This window comes from Synchiropus splendidus, chromosome 1 (genome assembly GCF_027744825.2).
Source record: "Synchiropus splendidus isolate RoL2022-P1 chromosome 1, RoL_Sspl_1.0, whole genome shotgun sequence".
NCBI classification, from domain to species: Eukaryota; Metazoa; Chordata; class Actinopteri; order Syngnathiformes; family Callionymidae; genus Synchiropus; species Synchiropus splendidus.
In genome coordinates, this window is record NC_071334.1 from 48,195,439 (window position 1) to 48,213,090 (window position 17,652).

A 17,652-nucleotide genomic window follows, 5' to 3' on the forward strand; every position below is an offset into this window, starting at 1 on the left:
AAGTCATGAGACTATTTGATACTGTTTCTTTCCACAAACGTTTCATAACTGAGATACTGCATTGTTTAGTTTGTGTTGTCTTCGCAACAGAAACATCAAATTCCTTTCCGCACAATTTCACACTTGAATGCCATCTTGAATACATGCAAAGATTTTAAATGTGGTATATAGATGAGGTGTCATGACCCAGTAAGGCAGGATTGGTGAAACAGTGTCCTAATTTTCAGAGGCCGCTAGATGGCGTACTTGACTTGATGTGAGGTTTCATTAACATTTAACATTTTACAGCAGACAGCGCCACCTTGTGGCCTCTGAAAATCAAGATACTGTTTCATGAAAGCAGCCCTTCAATATTGTGTCATGAAACTTCATCTACAAACCACTTCCTGAGAGCATTTATGCACTGTTGAAATACTACAATTTCTTCCACAGCATTGGGTTTGCTTTTTTGTTTTGACTCTCTAGCATACACTGAGCGATTCATGGAGAGAGTCCGACTGAAGTGAATGTTTAAAGTGAGGTTCGGGCTTTGAATTGAATTCATTTGTTTCTGTGTTGATTTTATTTATTTTCTTTCATTCTTTCTCTAGTCATCTGTTGCATCAGTGCAAAAGTCACCCCCAGGCAATCAACATGTGCGTCCATATGTGCCCACATCCGGAGTTGCTCCAAGTTCTGACGTCGGAAGTGACGACTGTCAGGCCCGCTGACTCACACTCTCGAATCCAAAACTTAGTTAGTCGCCCAGAGCTGAAACGGAGCGCTCCACTCCTGCTGAAAAACCCACGTCATATGCTGAAAGATGCGTGTCTAAATAGAAAGCCACCTTAGGTCCTTCCAATGCACTGAGGAGCTAATAAAAACAAAAGCCACACATCTTTTCCATGCGCCTTATATTCCGCTGATGAACATGCGTAAGAAGTTCTCAATCCAATTATAGTCTCGCTGTGAAACAATGGGATCTCAGGGGATGTAAAAAAATATGACAAGAGCTTAACCAGCTTTTTATAAAAAACCTCCTCCCGATGCCTCAAGCCCATTACTGCAAGCTGTCGGATGATGTGATAGGAACAATGGCGATGCTTGTCTCTGATGAAAATTGTCGCATGATTCCCGGCGTGATCACAGGGTGCCGAAGTCCTCGCCTCCATTTAGCAAAGAGAAGTGACGCGTTGAGACAAGCCACTTACACTTAAACACCAATTAGGCCCCACGCTGCACTTGGATCTGCGGACTATTGGATTGTCACCCATCACTATGAGCAGACACTCTCTGCACCCTGGTATTCTGGGGGAATAATTACATTCCGCCACTATCGTAATTACTGCCTGCAAAGTGCCTCTTTTGCACACGAACAAAGCCTGCTGCTTCTTCCTCCCTGTCTGCCCAAACTCGGGCCCCTCTCACATCTCATCTGTTGTCTCCGAAGACTCTAATGAAGTGGTTTAAACTCATAACTCTGGAGGGACGACCATCAGAGGACTGTGATAATTATGGCTGTTTTTTTTTTTTTTTTTGTAAGGCTGAAAGTCTGGGCCAGCCGTCCAATCCATGGGCATGTCACCAGTGAGGGCGATTTTCTGACGTCGCCAAGACAACCCTGACTATAGCGCCGTTCTTCTGTATGAACTTGGACTTTGACCATTGGCCACATAGGGCTGCATGTGTCGTGGAGTCATGATGTCATCTCTCTCTTATCCGTCAGCACAATGTAAGAGGAGAAATGGGATCATTGTGATCCAAAATATGGAGCATTTTACAAAGGACACACCAAAGACTGATGTGTGGGGAAATAAAGTAATAAGCAAAGTGTGTTTCAGACCTTCATGTGCTGACTGGAATATATGAGCCACGCTTTCAGTTTTGTAGCAAAAGGAAGGGGAAGCTCTCCCACGTACGAGATATGAGTCCTGAAAATATATGTGTTGCATAATGTAAATATATATATTGCCCGTTCAATAATTAGAGGGGAAATACAGCAGCAGTAATGCACCCACACGTGGCTCACTAGCTTTTACTAGTAGAGCGTCTGAATGAGTTGGATGCTGAATCTTATGCAGCATGGGTGTTTATGATACTCAGCTTTTCAACCTATTTGTCCTTTTTAACGTCTTTATATTATTAAATATACTTCGAAGACATTTAAAACATATTTGTCAGTGACTTTTGCTTCAAATCAACAGTGGCATGTAACAGAATGTTGTCATGTGTTTTTACAAAAATACAAAAATGTGACACGGAGGTGAAACGAGCTCTGAACAGTCGCGGCTCAAGTGGAAATTATTTTGACTTTTCGACCCATGAATCACACGTTTCCTCTTCGCTCGATCATTTCTTTGTTGCCCACGGTGTCAAGTATCAAGTGCAGCCTCCCAAAACAGTCTAAACTTTCAGAGTTTGTATAAAATCCCAAGGGCAAGTTGAAAGTACTCAGGCAGTGTTTCAAATTGCAAAATGCTCCTGAATTTCAAAGTTAAAAAAATGCATTTGCAAACAAACACTAACTCCACTTTTCTTTATTCCAGTAAAGCCTCGCTATTTCCAAAACAGTTCAAACAAAGCAACGTTTTCAGAAAAGCTATCTTTAGCCGTTTGAATGACAATTCCTGGAAATCTGCAGGCATCAATACCAACCTTTGATTATCAGCTCATGCCTTCACAATTTGGAGGTACAGACATCAACGTCAGCTGCCTCACCGGTGTCCCTCCATATTGAGCATCACTTCCCTCCCATAGTGATACACACACATCAGCCAATAGAATAAACCCCTCCTTCCGGAACCATGGGGTAATTTCATTTGGAAAGTTATAGCTAGACACAGCAACCGATTTGTCCCTTGACAAATGCCTCTTGTTCACTCTTTTTGGGTGTATCAAGAGATGGTTGAAACAAGTGTGCGAGGCGGGAAGCATTGCTGAGGGGGCGTGCGAGGGACGGAGAAACGTATGGAAGCTCTATTCATTGAATGATATTGTACTGCATTTGCTATTTATAACCTCTCACATGGCTCTCCTCTCACGGTGCGGAGCAGTTGACACACTGATAAACATAGGATGAATGCAGCGCGTCACGCGGCTTACCTAGCCGCTGCCGAGGAACCTACTTCATGTGAAAAATGAATGTGTCAACATGCAACACTGATGGCTGCCTTTGTCGTCAGTATAGGACACAAAAGTCATGTTTCCGTACTTCAATATATGATGGCACGGGAGTGAGGATGTGTTGCGTTGTCACACCAGTGAAGTCTCTCAGTCTGCTCAATCAACTTGCGGTGTCCACAGGTCTCCTTGAATCCCTCATATGGAGCTGATATAATCATTCTTTTGATATTGTTCTGCTCCCAAAGGGAGCTTCTCTTTGAAAGATTTTGGAACAACGTCAGTCGCCGGTTCATTTCAGATTCAACAACTCGCGGCTATTACAGGAGAGTTGCTTGAGAGAAGTCTGTGACCTTAGAAGTCCAATATCCCAAACGGAACAACTCTCCTCGGGGGGGTTGGGAGGGAGAACAGGCAGCACTTACCACCCGATAGCAGTCTAGCAACACATGCGGCAGTCACGCAGCTCTGCGTCTCATGTGCCGGGATCCAAACAAATGCAGCATTTCGCATAAGTAGAGAGCAACTCACCCTTGCACACATGAAGACTGGATTTGTCTCGCACCATCAGTATCAAATTTGGAGCTCTCTGCCAAGGTCATACTGTCAAGGCGGTGGGTATTCCCACTGCACCCGTAGACTAAGATGGATCGACACAAACACACATGAGGCCCTCCTAATACACTGCTGCAGATACAATCATAAGTCATCCTGTATGGTCGCTGCGGTGTAGACACAAGCATCGATGAACGTGGCTGCATTATTCATGTGTGCTTTGGTGGTGATGTATGCAAATGTATACATTATACAAATACATTTACCAAAGGTGGCTCATCATTTCTGTTCTATTACATGAAGTGCCCACCTTCTTATCACAGCGCTATTATAAAAACAAGACCGTGTGCGAGAATTCGTCGTGTCTTCCAGCGCCGTCAAGGTAGCGCTCGTGATTGTGCAGGTGCACTTAACTGCAATCAGTTGTGTAAGTGGTCTGCGATTTTGAGGAAAAAAAAAAAACAGTCTGCAATCAAATGAATACTAGAGAGTTTTGCTTCCAATTTTAAGGCCATTCTTCCCAGATGAGAAATGTTCATGACACTTGAGGAGCCCCAACTTGACCCCTTCCATGGTGCTTGTGTCAGTGTGTAAAAGTGCTGAAGGAAAAACAGTTACAAATTACGATGAATTTGAAGCGTCCTCGCCGTCTGGATGCAGTTTTCTGCACTCCGAGTGGAATACTCGTATATCATAGCTAGAAGACTTTCGGGAGAGTAAACAGCTCACTGATGATTATCTCAATTGTCTCAAGGACTTAAGTCATTTTCTGAAAATGCAACATGCTCATATTGTTTAATAAAATCCATGTCGGAGGCGATAGTCTGTTCATATATGATCTCTTTAAAACGTAAGAGAATTACAACGTCGAGAGTCAAGCCAAGTGGGCGTGTCCAGATGATGCTTATTGACTGATCAAAAATGAAGGACAGAAAAGTCGTCACCACCTACTTGTGTGAATTGAGCACGCACATACAATGCAACACAGCAGGTGAGAGATGCGAGATAGAAGACTGAGGCAGAAACAGACCCGATGGCCTGCGCATGACAATTGAGTGTTGCCCGCAAAACGGCGAACTTCACTTTTTGTTATCGTTCAATCAATTGACTTATTGCAACAGGCGTAGGATCGACAGTCTTCGCGTGAAAGCCCAGATCGTACTTTCCCCTGACACCTCCACCGTGAGGATTCCAAGGCATTCCCTGGCCGGCTGGGAGTTAGGGTGAAAGGGTGAAAGGTAATTCTTTGTAAGTGACGGGGGGACACCTCAAAGAGCACAATAGTGAGCTGTTTTTTGCTGCACTGCGAAAATGTATTAAAATTGAAATGAGGGAGTTACGCCAAAATGTGAATGAGGAGTATTATGAATAGCTGATGTTACAAGTTTAGATGTTACACATCACAGTGGAATCCACTCGAATGAATAAAAGCTGTGCGTTGCAGAAGTATTTCACGGTGGTGTGGAGCTGTATGTTCTCCTTCTTTATTGCCCTGATGCTACCTGAATAACTCCAAATGAGAGTGTGAATCTAAAGGCAAGTTTATGACTTCCACCTGATATTAGTGACGCTTCAGCGGGCGCCATCGACCGCGGGAACCAAAATGAAGGGAAGCTCAGTAATTGAGAGAAAGAGACTGTCTTCAGCTGAGATGATTGAGCAGTTTAATGTGCAGGATGTTTGATGCACTACTTGAGACTACGCTGACAGACAAGAGTGCATGAGTTATCCTGCGATCACCAGTGACCCAGCACACGTTGACTGAGAGCAATGCCCTTTTGCCGTTTCGGTTGGTGCTCACAAGACAACGGCGGTGACCTCATATTCGCTGTGTGTTTTATAAAAGCAGCTGTAGTAATACGTTTTTGCATTCAGTGCGTGCTTCTCAGGGACAGTGGGTGACAGACTCGCTCTCTGTGTGCTGCCGATTGTAGAGTTGAGCACCAAGGACAGGCAGCGGAGGGTAGAGCGGGTGATTTGTCTCTTTGGATTGAACTCATCCCCCCTTTTCGAACTACCCTTATTTCTCTCTTCTCACCATGAAGGTGAAGAACATTTCTTTTTTATGCTCGCTTTCACCTATTTTCGGGTGTGATATTTTTTCATCAACACTTAATAACGTCAGAAAAAAACATGTTCTTGTGAAACGCTTCTTATTACACTTTAATAAAATACCTGTCTTTATTATATTATTATTTATTCATATTATATTTATTCCATTTCTTTTAAATTTTCTTGGATTGCTTCATTATTAAAATGAGAAAAGCACTCACAAAAAGAAAGCAAGCCTCAATCACCTTATTTCCTTGTGAAGGGTCGATGAGGTTTCATGAGACATTGTCGCGATTTTCAGAGGCCACAAGAGGGCGCTGTCTGCTGTAAAATATTTGGATTCCAACAACTAATTCAATGAAACCTCAAATCTTTTATAAACCAAGAGCGCCATCAAGTGAAAACAACAAAACAATTTCATCATCCCTGCGATACAGTCTCGTGATACCTCAGCCACCCATCACTACTTATTCACAATGTTAAAGAATTGTTTAAAAAATCCTCCAGATCACTCCCAAAATTGAATCTAATTTCTCATATTTCCTGAAAAATGTCATCCAAATCTGTCTCCAAATTTCAACTTTTTTTTGAAGACTTACAAAAAGTCAAGACAAAACCAACAGAATCAAAAATATATTCTCCTTGGTGGAGGTAATGAAATAGTACTCACATATGGCTAGAGATGTTCTTCAATAGCGTTTGATGCCTCAGAAATGCCCAGGGCAACTGTACCAACCAGTTTTTTCCAACAAAAACATAAATGAAATGCAAAGTTTTTCTCAAAACATGTATCATGAACACTTTACTTTTCTTCAGTTGAAAGAAAACTTGAGATACCAAAACATATTCAGTATATGAGGGTGATCTAGCGTGAAGAAAAACTCAATCTCACCTTTAAAAGTTACAGTAACAGCTCAAACTGCTGAGGCCAACGGGGATTTGTCACACTCGTCTTCACAGAAGAGGTCTCGGTCCTTAGCAAATAAATGTTGTCACTTAGATGTGTTGTCATTTGACTCACATGTGCTCATTACTTACCAGTTATCGTAATTGCTACAGTAAAATGTTCAATGTGTTCATGTATTTCACACATAACTGTTAGATGTGTCAACAACATACAGCAAATTCCACACTGTTACCTTCACTGTGTATTTACCTGTATACTCTACATCGGGGCTTCTGACTCAGGATAAACCCAGATTCACCATATGGTAAACAGGCTACTGTAGGGCACTGTTGGCTTAGTCACTCGGTGCATCGGCGTGTCATGATGTCATGATATCGCTTTCTTTTCTGCGCATGCCTGTCTCAGCAGCCTGTCAGTCGCGATACATAACCCCTTTGGGGTTGCTGAGACTGTTGACCAGGTCTAACCACAGTGCTGTTAAAAAGGTTTACAGACAGGCATCGACTGGAAACAGGAAGTACATTCACATTGCGATGTGCTAATGTTTCTGCTAACAAATAATCTTCTCAAATATAATTGTGCTGATAGGAAAAATCAAAACACAAACATTCCTTGTGCTAAAACAAAATGTAGCCTATTGTAGGAATCCTGCATTTATTTTTGATGAGAAAAACTGTTTTATAACCCAGCAATCTTTTTTTTTCAAACGTAGGTATATATTGTATGTTCAGCTTTTTCATTATTCCGTCAACCCACAACTAAATTCTTCCACTTAGCCCTGGTGTGTTCAGCTGCTCTTGTTTTATTTTGGCCAGAGGGGAGTCGTGATGACGTGGGTTGAAAAAAAGAAAATACTGTTTGCACCTCTGGGTATTGTGAGCAGATGGTGTTAGGAAAGAAAGCCGTGATTTCAGAAACACAAGAAGTTCTCTTGAATCGCCTTGATGATGTGAACCGACAAAGCACAAATATGTTGTCTGTCTTGTGTGAAAAAGGAAAAAAAAAGGGTCTTTTAAGTACAGTCGTGAAGTTCAATCCGAGAGTGGACCTTCGTCTGCTCTGAAGCAGGTGAGATTTCTGCTGGTAGTCAAGTGGAAATGAAAGCTATTGGACTCATGTTTATGTGGTTACATAATGGCGATACACCGTTCAAAATTGGAATCAGTTCAAGAGCAAAGCGTTGAGGCAAAATAAGTGATAATTGTAGACCCAGTTCTTTGCACGGAGGAATGTCTGCATTTGAATGAGGGAGATGAAACATCCTCTTCTCAAACGGATGCTTAATCACTTTAACGTGTGTAAATCTTTTTGACGGTGTGGTTACACTTCCTTGATCGTTCTTTGTGACTTCACAACGTTTAGCTCTCAGTCAATCCAACTCCTCATTGCTTGCTTCCTTCGGTGATGCGCCAGTGGGCATGAAATGCCTCCTCTGGGGTTTTGTAGATTATCACTTGACCCCCTTTGAACTTCGCCCACGGCTTCGCGGGGAAGAGAATACGTACCAGGAACCTCTTCCTCATTGCCACCTGCCTCTTCCTGTCATTACAAACCTTCTGTGGGTAATCCTGGTCAAACGTTATCCTGGTCCGATTGTTTACGCTGACGTTTCAGGCCAGTCATGCTGCCCTGGGCACCTTGAATTTCATCACTTCCTGTAGCAAGTTCATGAGAATGGGGCGTGGTCTGGCACCTTCGACAGGTATGCAGCCAATCCTCTGAGCTGCGTCGAACACAAAGTCCTCATTGAATCCCATGTTAAGTTGCTTGTTATAAAAAAAAGTTGGCCCAGAAATTGCTGCCCATGGCTGGTTCTTGGGCTTTAAGTTGGTGTCGCATTGGGTGTGGGGAGTGGCAGTCTTCCCTCGAGATAGGGTGAGATGGTCAGTCAGAGACCAGCTCAGTCTGGAACCATTGTTTCTCATCTGCAACGAAATAAGCTACTAGATGGTTCCTCCCATCTTGCCTTGTGCCTTGTGGACGCCTCCTTGAGGTCTTGATAAAGTGTGAGAAGACACCAAGAGGCAGTCACATGATCAGGCCCTTCTGGTATAGATTTAAACTCCATGACCCAAAGACGGAACAGCAGTGATGGCAGATGGATGGAGTCCTTTTTTTTTCTTTTGCTGTCTTATCCTGCCTGCTGCTTAAATAATCTCCGTCATCTGGAGGGAAGATGCCCCATAATGGGAAACCAATATGTGAGGTCTGACCTCAATAGCTTCCTAAAGACCCCTGAAAACGCTGCGTCATTTAGCATCCTTTAAAATCACTTCCAAACAACATGGAGTGGAGGGTGATCACGGAAGGTTCCGGTGGTGGAGTGTTTTCATGTGCTGGTGAGACCTTCCAAAAGAAGAGCAAGTCCCAACAAAAGTGCTTTTGCTTCCACGTTTTCAGGCTCCTTCAAAGCCTACAGTGTATAAATATAATTCACAGTAAACATGGACATCCTGCACAACTATATTTTCCAAAATGTGTGTTTTGTTTTTCTTAGCAAATCCACTCTGATCCACACATTCCCATCCGCATAATAAGAGACGATTTGATTTAATGAGCAACTGGCCTACATTTACAGGTATTTACAGTCCACCAAGCAGCTTGTGTAACATTTAAGTATTAGTGACGGATACGACGCTGGCAGCTCATGATGAACTTCACACATCCCAAATGAAAGAGTTTTTTTTTTCACTTTAAGGGAATGCAGAATGTTCAGTTTTCTCTGTCGAACAGAAGCTAAACTCCCGTTGAGTATTGAGAAATGTCTTTCAGCCGGAGCAATCGCATGGCAAGACACTTCTTCTGCAGGCTTGCTCTGGATATGAAAATGTTTCATCATTTATGGGCTTTATTATTTCGCACAGCAAGTCTGGAATATTTGTCACAGGATTAATTCAGTCCCCTCAGTCACGTTAATGTTCTTCCGACATTTCGCACTTAGTAGACTATAATGGGCTCTAGCTGTGGCGTGGAATTGATTTCGGAGGCAGCGAAGACAAAAACTTTTACAGTCATTTGAAAACGCCATATTGTGTCAGCTGTTGTTTACTTAGTGCTCACACAACTTAGACTTGATATTGTAAAATGACTGAGGATCTCTTCAGTTAGCCTTTTATCTCTGAGCGCTATTTGGCGTCATTAGCACGCAAATACTTTGTCAATTTCACTTTAGCCTTTAGTGGTGGCGAGAAAGTAAACTTCACTGGGAATCAAATATATTTACAGTCTTTGGAGTACATTAGATGGATAAATAAAATACCTTCAACAAATGTAAAAAAACAAAAAAAACAACAAAAAATATCATAGATTTTTTTTTATTCAAGTCCAAGTCAGGTCACAATTCTACGGTCATGAGCCCTATCACGTCTCAAGTCCTACAACTGGAAAGATCTTGCTATGATCTGCAGCCAGCATCCAGACTAGTGAGACAACTGCATTATCAGATCTTAGGAAATCAAAGCTTGTACTTTGACATTGTAGTTGTGCTTGTGACAACTTTCTGAGAGAGAGCTGTGGCAGACAGGACAGTGATGTCATCGCTTCAATAAAGTTGCTGATCAGCAAAAACAAAACTGAATATTGTGCTTTGAATCTTTAGCCCTCGAGTCCAAGTCAAGTCTTAAGTCACTGATGGGAAGTGCAGCTTCGGTACAATCTCCGCCATGAACACATTACCTAGTATTTCACAGGCTACTAGATGGCACTCTCTGTTCTAAAATCTTTCTAAAATTGTAACATTTTTAAACTGAGTGCGCCCCCTGCTCACCACTAAAAATGAGGATGTGGTTTCATGAAGCCTCATCAACCCATCACTTGTTGTTTTTTTTCTCCAATGCATACTGTCAAAAACGACCTTCAACATTTAATGAATGCTCTGAATATTTATCTTTTGATTTTTTTCTGATGTATGTCCTGTATTTGGGAACAATTTTGGCACATTTTATCCATTTTAGTATTGTTGGCAGGTAGCACGCTACAAAAGCCTGTCGATATTAATATAATATGTTGAAAGAAAAAAAAAATTTGGATCATATTTGGTAATTGTTAATATTAAGTTTTTTTTTTGCGAATACACCATACCACAATGAAGAATACTTTTGAATAACTAAATATTCTGCAACAATCATAGCATATACCAAATGGATTGAGTCTGCTCAGGAATGATCGAGCTACAATGATCTATTGGAACAGTACGCAGCACCAAAACCCAGCTGTAGTGTTACCACAGTCTTGTCATGTCCATCTCACCGTGGAGACCATGAAGTGCAGAGTTTCTAAATCCAGATTCAAATACAATCAAACATGGCTGTAACCCTCCAGCTGGGCATGTTTACACCAAGAGCCGACAACGTGTGAAACAAACACGTCTTGGCAACTTAGCTCCCTCCTTTTGTCACGTTCCTTTTTCCCATCATTCGGCCCGGCTTGTGGCCGCTCATTTAACAGTCTACACGCGGCGTTAAATGATTAGTAAGCCCACAAGTGAATATATGCAAAGCCTCTTTCACTCCATCGGCTTAGTGAGCTGGAGGCTTTAACGCACCTTGCTAAAGTCGCTGTCACACAAACAGGCGGATGCGCGCATTAACACGGGCATTCAGAGTGTTTGTATTAGAGGAGCGCGGGATTAGCGCATACATGCAATAATGCCGTTGAATTGGCAATACATGATTCACTGTGATATAATAACGTGAATGAATATTGGGAAGGTGAGCGGCCGTGCGTCAGGGAGTTTTCACTCCAGGCCAGTTACAGAACTGAATAATGGAGTTGCCGCTGGACAGCAGCCTAATGGGAGAGTGCGTGACGTGTGTGTGGCTGAGGAGCTCAAACCAAACGCCCCACAGCAAACTCTGCCACACAGTTCAAACTCTGCGCTCCAGCAAAAGTGAGAAAAAAACTATTATTAAGAATAATTATTTATGTTGCCTGTTACCCACGAGAACATGATGTCATCATTGATGTGTTAGTGCTGCTTTGTGTATCAAGATGTACAAATGGATAAATGGACCTGGTCAACGTTCGGCAACATGGGCCCATTTTGGCAGCTGGCATTATGATAGCTACATACATGAATTGTACTTTTTTTTAGTCGTTTTTAACTCAATTTGTTTGGTCCATTGTAAGCTACTACGTAATTTCATAAAAGAGGAAACTGACGATTTATATTGTCACCCTATAGAAACATCTGGAACTTGATGACTCTGAGTTTCTCGAACATTTGAATCTCATTGTAAGGGTCACAAAGAAGGGGGTCTTTGAACACATAAATAGTGTTTCATGTCGAGTCTGAAGAATCTTGTCCTCACAACGGCTTAACAAAAAAATAAAAAAATCAGATTTACACAATTGGACAATATTATCAATATAATAAAATGAAAATAAACCAAAAACAAAAACATTGTCTTATGCTAATAGTTGGTGCAAAGCGAAACAAAATTCATGTGACCATTGGCTATCTTAAGTAAAGTAAAAATTAAAGTATCAAGTGTGGTGTTGGGAATCCTCTTCATCAGTTGCACACTGTGCCCGTCATTTTCCCAACACATTTGTGAGATATTGGAGGATGCTTTCCCATAAGGAGCGATCTAGAATACATCGCCTAATCCTCTTGTTGGCACACACTCACATGTACGCAAAGCACAGTCACTCTCGTCCTGCTGAGGCGGATTGAGCGGATAAGCTGCGTCCATTGAACAGTCAAAATATTCTATTAAGGGTAAATCTTCTCTGCGGGAGAACGTATGGAGTCAGATTAGAAGTCGCCCGTAGGACGACCCGTGCCAACAATAAGAAGCTTCTCAGATGTCGCTGTGTGTCACCGCTGCAAGAGTGAGTGCGGGAGTGAACAAAAACGTGTGACAAGGCATAATGAGGAGGTCGTGTCAGAGATGTGAGTGGGCTCCAGCTGCACGACACAACCCTCTGCCATGTTGTTCATGACTCTTTCAAGAGAAAAAAGACTCTAATTGTCTTGTCAATCTGAGCCCCAGCTCTCCCTTCATCATACACAACCTATATTGCAGAATTGGTGGCTTTGAGGCTGGAAGCTTGGCAGCGCTACTGTGGATTCTGTGTTGCGCGATCTGTGGCTCCTCTGTGTATCCTGCACAGGCAGCTGCAGCGTTTTAGGCAAAACAGACGTGGATTTCTATCCCCGACCTCAAGGCCGCTCATTAGGATTCCGAGCACCTCTCTTAAATCGCACTCCATCCTGCCTTTTTCGCCAAGATACCTTCTTTTGCCTTGTTATCTTGTGTTACGGAGAGAAAGGGATTGATCTGTTGGTCAACACATGGAATTGAAATCTGAAACAGTGCTTCCTCAAACATTCATTTCTCTTCTCATTCGTTGGGAATTTACTTCTGCCACATGTAAACAGAAAAATAATCTCTTGAACTCGCACATATCAACTCATTTAAGCAAACTGGAAACATGGAAACAAGCAGATAACACTGTACTGCATCATGGAGGTGGAGGTGGACATGGCGATTGTTGGCGTACTTTTTCCAGAAAAATCCCCAAAGAAACCTCATAATGACTGAAGTTCATTGCTCGGGCAACTCAAGTCACCGGATATATGAAGAGACGGACTGCTTGAGGGCGGCTGCAGACTGGAGAGAAGTCTACTTCTCATGATTAAAAAGTAGTGTTTTTATCATCACCAACTCGGTTAACAAACTCAGTCAACTCAGTCAAAACTCCCCCGTTCCACCTCCTTCCTCCGGCTTCAATGTTTCTTATATTGCTTCTTGATTCACTGTGTTCAGAGGTGGAGAGGGGGCTGGTGAGAGATCGATCTCCCAGAGTTAAAAAAAAAATCCTTGCGGAAAGCCTGAGTGTGTTTGTTGGATTTGACCCTATTACACTTGACTTCTATCTCATAGGGTTCAGCCTCTCTTTTACATGTAAAGTCAATGCAGTTTGGGAGCAGGCGATGCAACACGTTGGATGACATTGAAATGTTGAAATGTCCGGACTTTTTACGATTTTAAGGGGACATTTGCGGAGAGGGGAAATTCATCAACAAGGTGAAAAAGTAAAATGGAAAGCGACTGCAGGGATTTACGACTCACCAAGCTTATGGTTCCTCTGAAGGATCTGAGGTAATGGTATCGTCCAGTACTTAGTTGGCCCAGAAAATAACTTGGATCTTCCCGTAGACTTCCATTTATTTGTATCAAATCTTAGGTCCCATGGACCGACCGGAAGGAGTGGAGACTTAGGCTCCCTATGTCTCGACAGAGGTGTTTGGTGTGTGTGTACCGTTAGAGGAGATATGGAGGAAGTTAAGCATTTTATTGGTAAAAGGAAGGGGAACCACTGAAGTTCATGAATGTGGAACGTAATGCGGTGTGACCAGAGAGGCTGCTCACGATTGGTTAAGGTGCAGTTATGAGTGACTCAGACCACGTGAATTGACATGAATTTCAGACCAGAACGAGTTCATTGCTTTGAGTAGTCTGGAATTAGAACCTTGAAAGTGGTGTTTGGTTTCTCTCTGTGTTGATCTCATCTGCTCATTACGTTGAAGCCACAGTGGTCTGGCCCCTACTCCTGACACCCGCCTTCCCTATCCTGCTGGATTAATTGCACAGCACATCTATTTTCCAGCAGGTAAACGTGAGTGTGTTTGCGGGCGTGTGTGTGTGTGCCACCATTGTCCCAGGCTAATTGAGCAGTTCCACCGCAGCGTTTAAGGTCACAGAATGATGTGCTCTCTTGGAGCGCGAGAAAGCCTCCACTTTTATAATTACCTGGCCCTTTTTCCCGTGTTAAGAGATAAACATGCCGATTCAGGAAACACTCTGTTTACCGTCCCCTGTCGTCATTTTATGTTTCGTTTTCATTTTGTGCACATGTCAAATGACACTAACTTTGACATAAACCATAATCCATTTACAAGTTGTCATGTACTAGCTGGCTACTGATAGATTCCCGGTCATTATTATTAACATGAGGATTACTTTTGTAGCTTTATTTTTGCTTGGTCTCTCTTTTCATTCTTCCTTTTTATCATAGTGAAATACATTAACTAGTGACAGGTTTGCATGCCAGATTCATTTTTTTCAAAAGGTTTTTAAAGATCTTGAAAGTTTTCATTAGTCTAAAATTGGAGTGACAATGCATTGTGGGTGCTCTGCAACTTATAAGTATGACACAGTTAATGTGGAGTGTTTAGTCTTTGTATTCAAAGTTCACATACTGGAGCTTCATCTCTGTTGATAAACCGACAAGAACAATGCTAAACACTTTATTACATTGCCTGAGCACTTAAGTTCTACGTGCTCTGATCTCACATGAGATGGGGTCATTGGTTTGAATTCAACATAACGCAAGTATTGGTTAAGACTGAACCTCCACTCACCTCTCCGGTTTCCTCCTTAAATTAGTCCCTGGGTGTGAGTGGTCTGTAGACCTTTTCATGGTGCCCCTTGACACAACATTCAGGGCATTAGTAGGAGGAAACGAACGAATGGAAGTTTCATTGTGAGATGGAAAATTAAAAGGAACTACATGTCATAAAAAATGAAAAAAAAAAACAAAAAACAAATGAAATGTAAGGCAGTTTTACAAGGTCACACTCAAGGTCAAATTATGAACAATTTTATGTATGTTGTCATGAAGCTGCTGAGGTTCAGGTTTGTCATGTGTCCCATAAAATAGGACAAGACGGTGACAACCGCATTCTGGTCCCCGCTAGCAAACACACCTATCTAAGTTTCCACTCACTTTGAATTCATTTGGTTCCCGAACTTTGCCTCCGAGTACTGCAGACTGTGATCACCCACATTCTATGAAACATTGAGTGAATGGTAAACATGGCTAGTGTAATGGGTTAGCGTATACTCACGAGTAGTGATGGGTTGATGAGGTTTCATGAAACAGTGTCCTGATTTTCAGAGGCCAGCAGATGGCGCTGTCTGCTGTTAAATGTCTGGACTAGAACAACTAATTCATGTACACCTCACATCATTTTGTAAGCCAAGAGCGCCATCTTGTGGCTCTGAAAATTAGGTTTCACCAACCCTGCGATACTGTTTTCATGATACGGACGAGGTACCACTGTCCACATAAATGAGTGATGTGAACGTCGAAATTGATCATTGGACCAATGACATTGGTATCGGCTCTTCTCTGCGACCTCTGTCTTTCGACGCAGCAAGCCAACTGGAGGGAGAAAGACCTGTGTTTTTGACTGGGCATGCACGTTTGTGTGCATGTGCGTGCATGTCTGACCGCACATGTGATTTGAGCAAACACCAACACTGGTGGTCCTTGTTTGTGTGTCCCATGCAGACGTTCTGTGAGTGTGTGCCCAGCTCCTCCCAGCTCAAACACCGCTGGTCAGACTCAGAATCTGCCAGGGAGACGCCGGCCAAGGTAAGACCCCACGTTTTAACACGCACACAAGGGAGGCCACTCACAAGGGTCGGAAACCTGAAGGGTCATCCAACCCATTCTCACTCCCATGGCGTAATATATTGACGTCGGAAAAGTGGACCTTTGCATCCTATGCTGACGCCGACGGCAGCCTTTCGCATTGCGTGTTAAAGCGTTAGGTTTTCAATGTTGAACATTCCGTAGAATACCGTGGGCAGTGCTTCACATAAAAGAAAGACAGAGGTTGGGCTAAGGTGAGGCGAGGGTAGGAGGTCATTTCTTCCTTCATCTACCAACCTGTCAATTACTATTTAAAACCTCTCAAACAGCCATGCCTTTCAGTCATGGTTACTGTATGTCACCGTCGGTTAGGAGGAGAGCCACATAAGGAGTTTTTCAAGTGAATTCAGTGAAAAATGCATCTGTTCACGCAACTCCCAACCCACAATCCACACTCCCTGATGCTATGCTACACAGTATTTTACTCCATTGAAATGCCTACGCATCAACAAGTGACGCTGAAGTCTGCCATTGCCGTCAGTAAAGGACGTCAATGCACCATGGGAGTGAGGACGTCTAGGATGATCCAAATGTGATGATATTGAAATTTAAATGAAATAGGTGGTTGTTTTTATGCCTTATGTGAATATTTTAAAGATGGATTAATTCACACACGTTCGATTTATGAGGATATTTTGAGCCATACACGTCAGACAGCGTGATATGGACGTAGCACGTCATGTAAAAAACGTGGTAAATCAGAAAAACTCCACCGCGCTCCTCTGCAGACATAATATCATCTGTTATTAAACCCTTTATTAGAAAACACATTCAAGCTGTTCAACATATCAGAGACGACATCCAAGTGTTTCTTTCGCTGCGTCTACAATATCACAAAGGGGGCACTGGAATTGGCTGTTAGTCAGAGCAGAGATGAAATTTGCTTTCAGGGTGTCGCTGTGTGAGGGCTTCTTCCGGTATGTAGTCTTTTAATGTTTGCCGGAATTTAACAGAGAAAAGGATCAATAGAATACGGATGGGGAGGAGGGATGGAAAACAACAGAAAGTGTCGAGATGAAAGACTTGGCTGTGCTTCTTTTGCAGCGACTTGAAAGAAGGAAGATTGTTGGACCAAATTAAGAAAGAAGGCACTAAATACATTTTTCAATCCAAATTCAAAGCATGTTTTCCTTATATTATTTATGTGTATAACTGGTCACCTCTTTGTGCATTCCTTTTAAAGTCTATTATATAATGGAAATATAATAATAATTGTACATTATAATCCAAAACAAATGTTCATTTATTTATGTCTCATGTTTTTGCTTTTTCAATATATTTGAAAAGCAAAGCTCGCAAAGCAAAGCTATATATATATATATATATATATATATATATATATATATATATATATATATATATATATATATATATATATATATATATATATATATATATATATTCTTTCCTATGACTTGATTAAAATGAATTATTGATGAATTAATTAGTTGATAGTTTTTCACTTGATGCCAATTTCTCAACACAACTGCATCTGCCAAAATAGGACTCTGTGTCTTTCCTTTGTGGCTTGTGTGGTTAAATTTGGGTCGAGACCTAGATTTCTTTGGTGATTTGTCTTCACTGCTTATGGAGAT

At 42.1% G+C, this 17,652-nt stretch overlaps 1 protein-coding gene across 3 annotated transcripts in view; it reads left to right on the forward strand.

Annotated features, from left to right (window-relative positions):
• The window catches only part of fibcd1b (fibrinogen C domain containing 1b), a 129,423-nt gene that overhangs the window by 23,604 nt on the left and 88,167 nt on the right, over positions 1 to 17,652 (forward strand). Inside the window, exon 3 of one of the 3 annotated variants that reach the window (XM_053857265.1) lies at positions 15,914 to 15,997. The exons of the other annotated variants lie outside the window; for them this stretch is intronic. Coding sequence (XP_053713240.1) covers positions 15,914 to 15,997 — 84 coding nt within the window. The remainder of the gene's footprint in view (positions 1 to 15,913; positions 15,998 to 17,652) is intronic. 3 annotated transcript variants of the gene reach the window in all.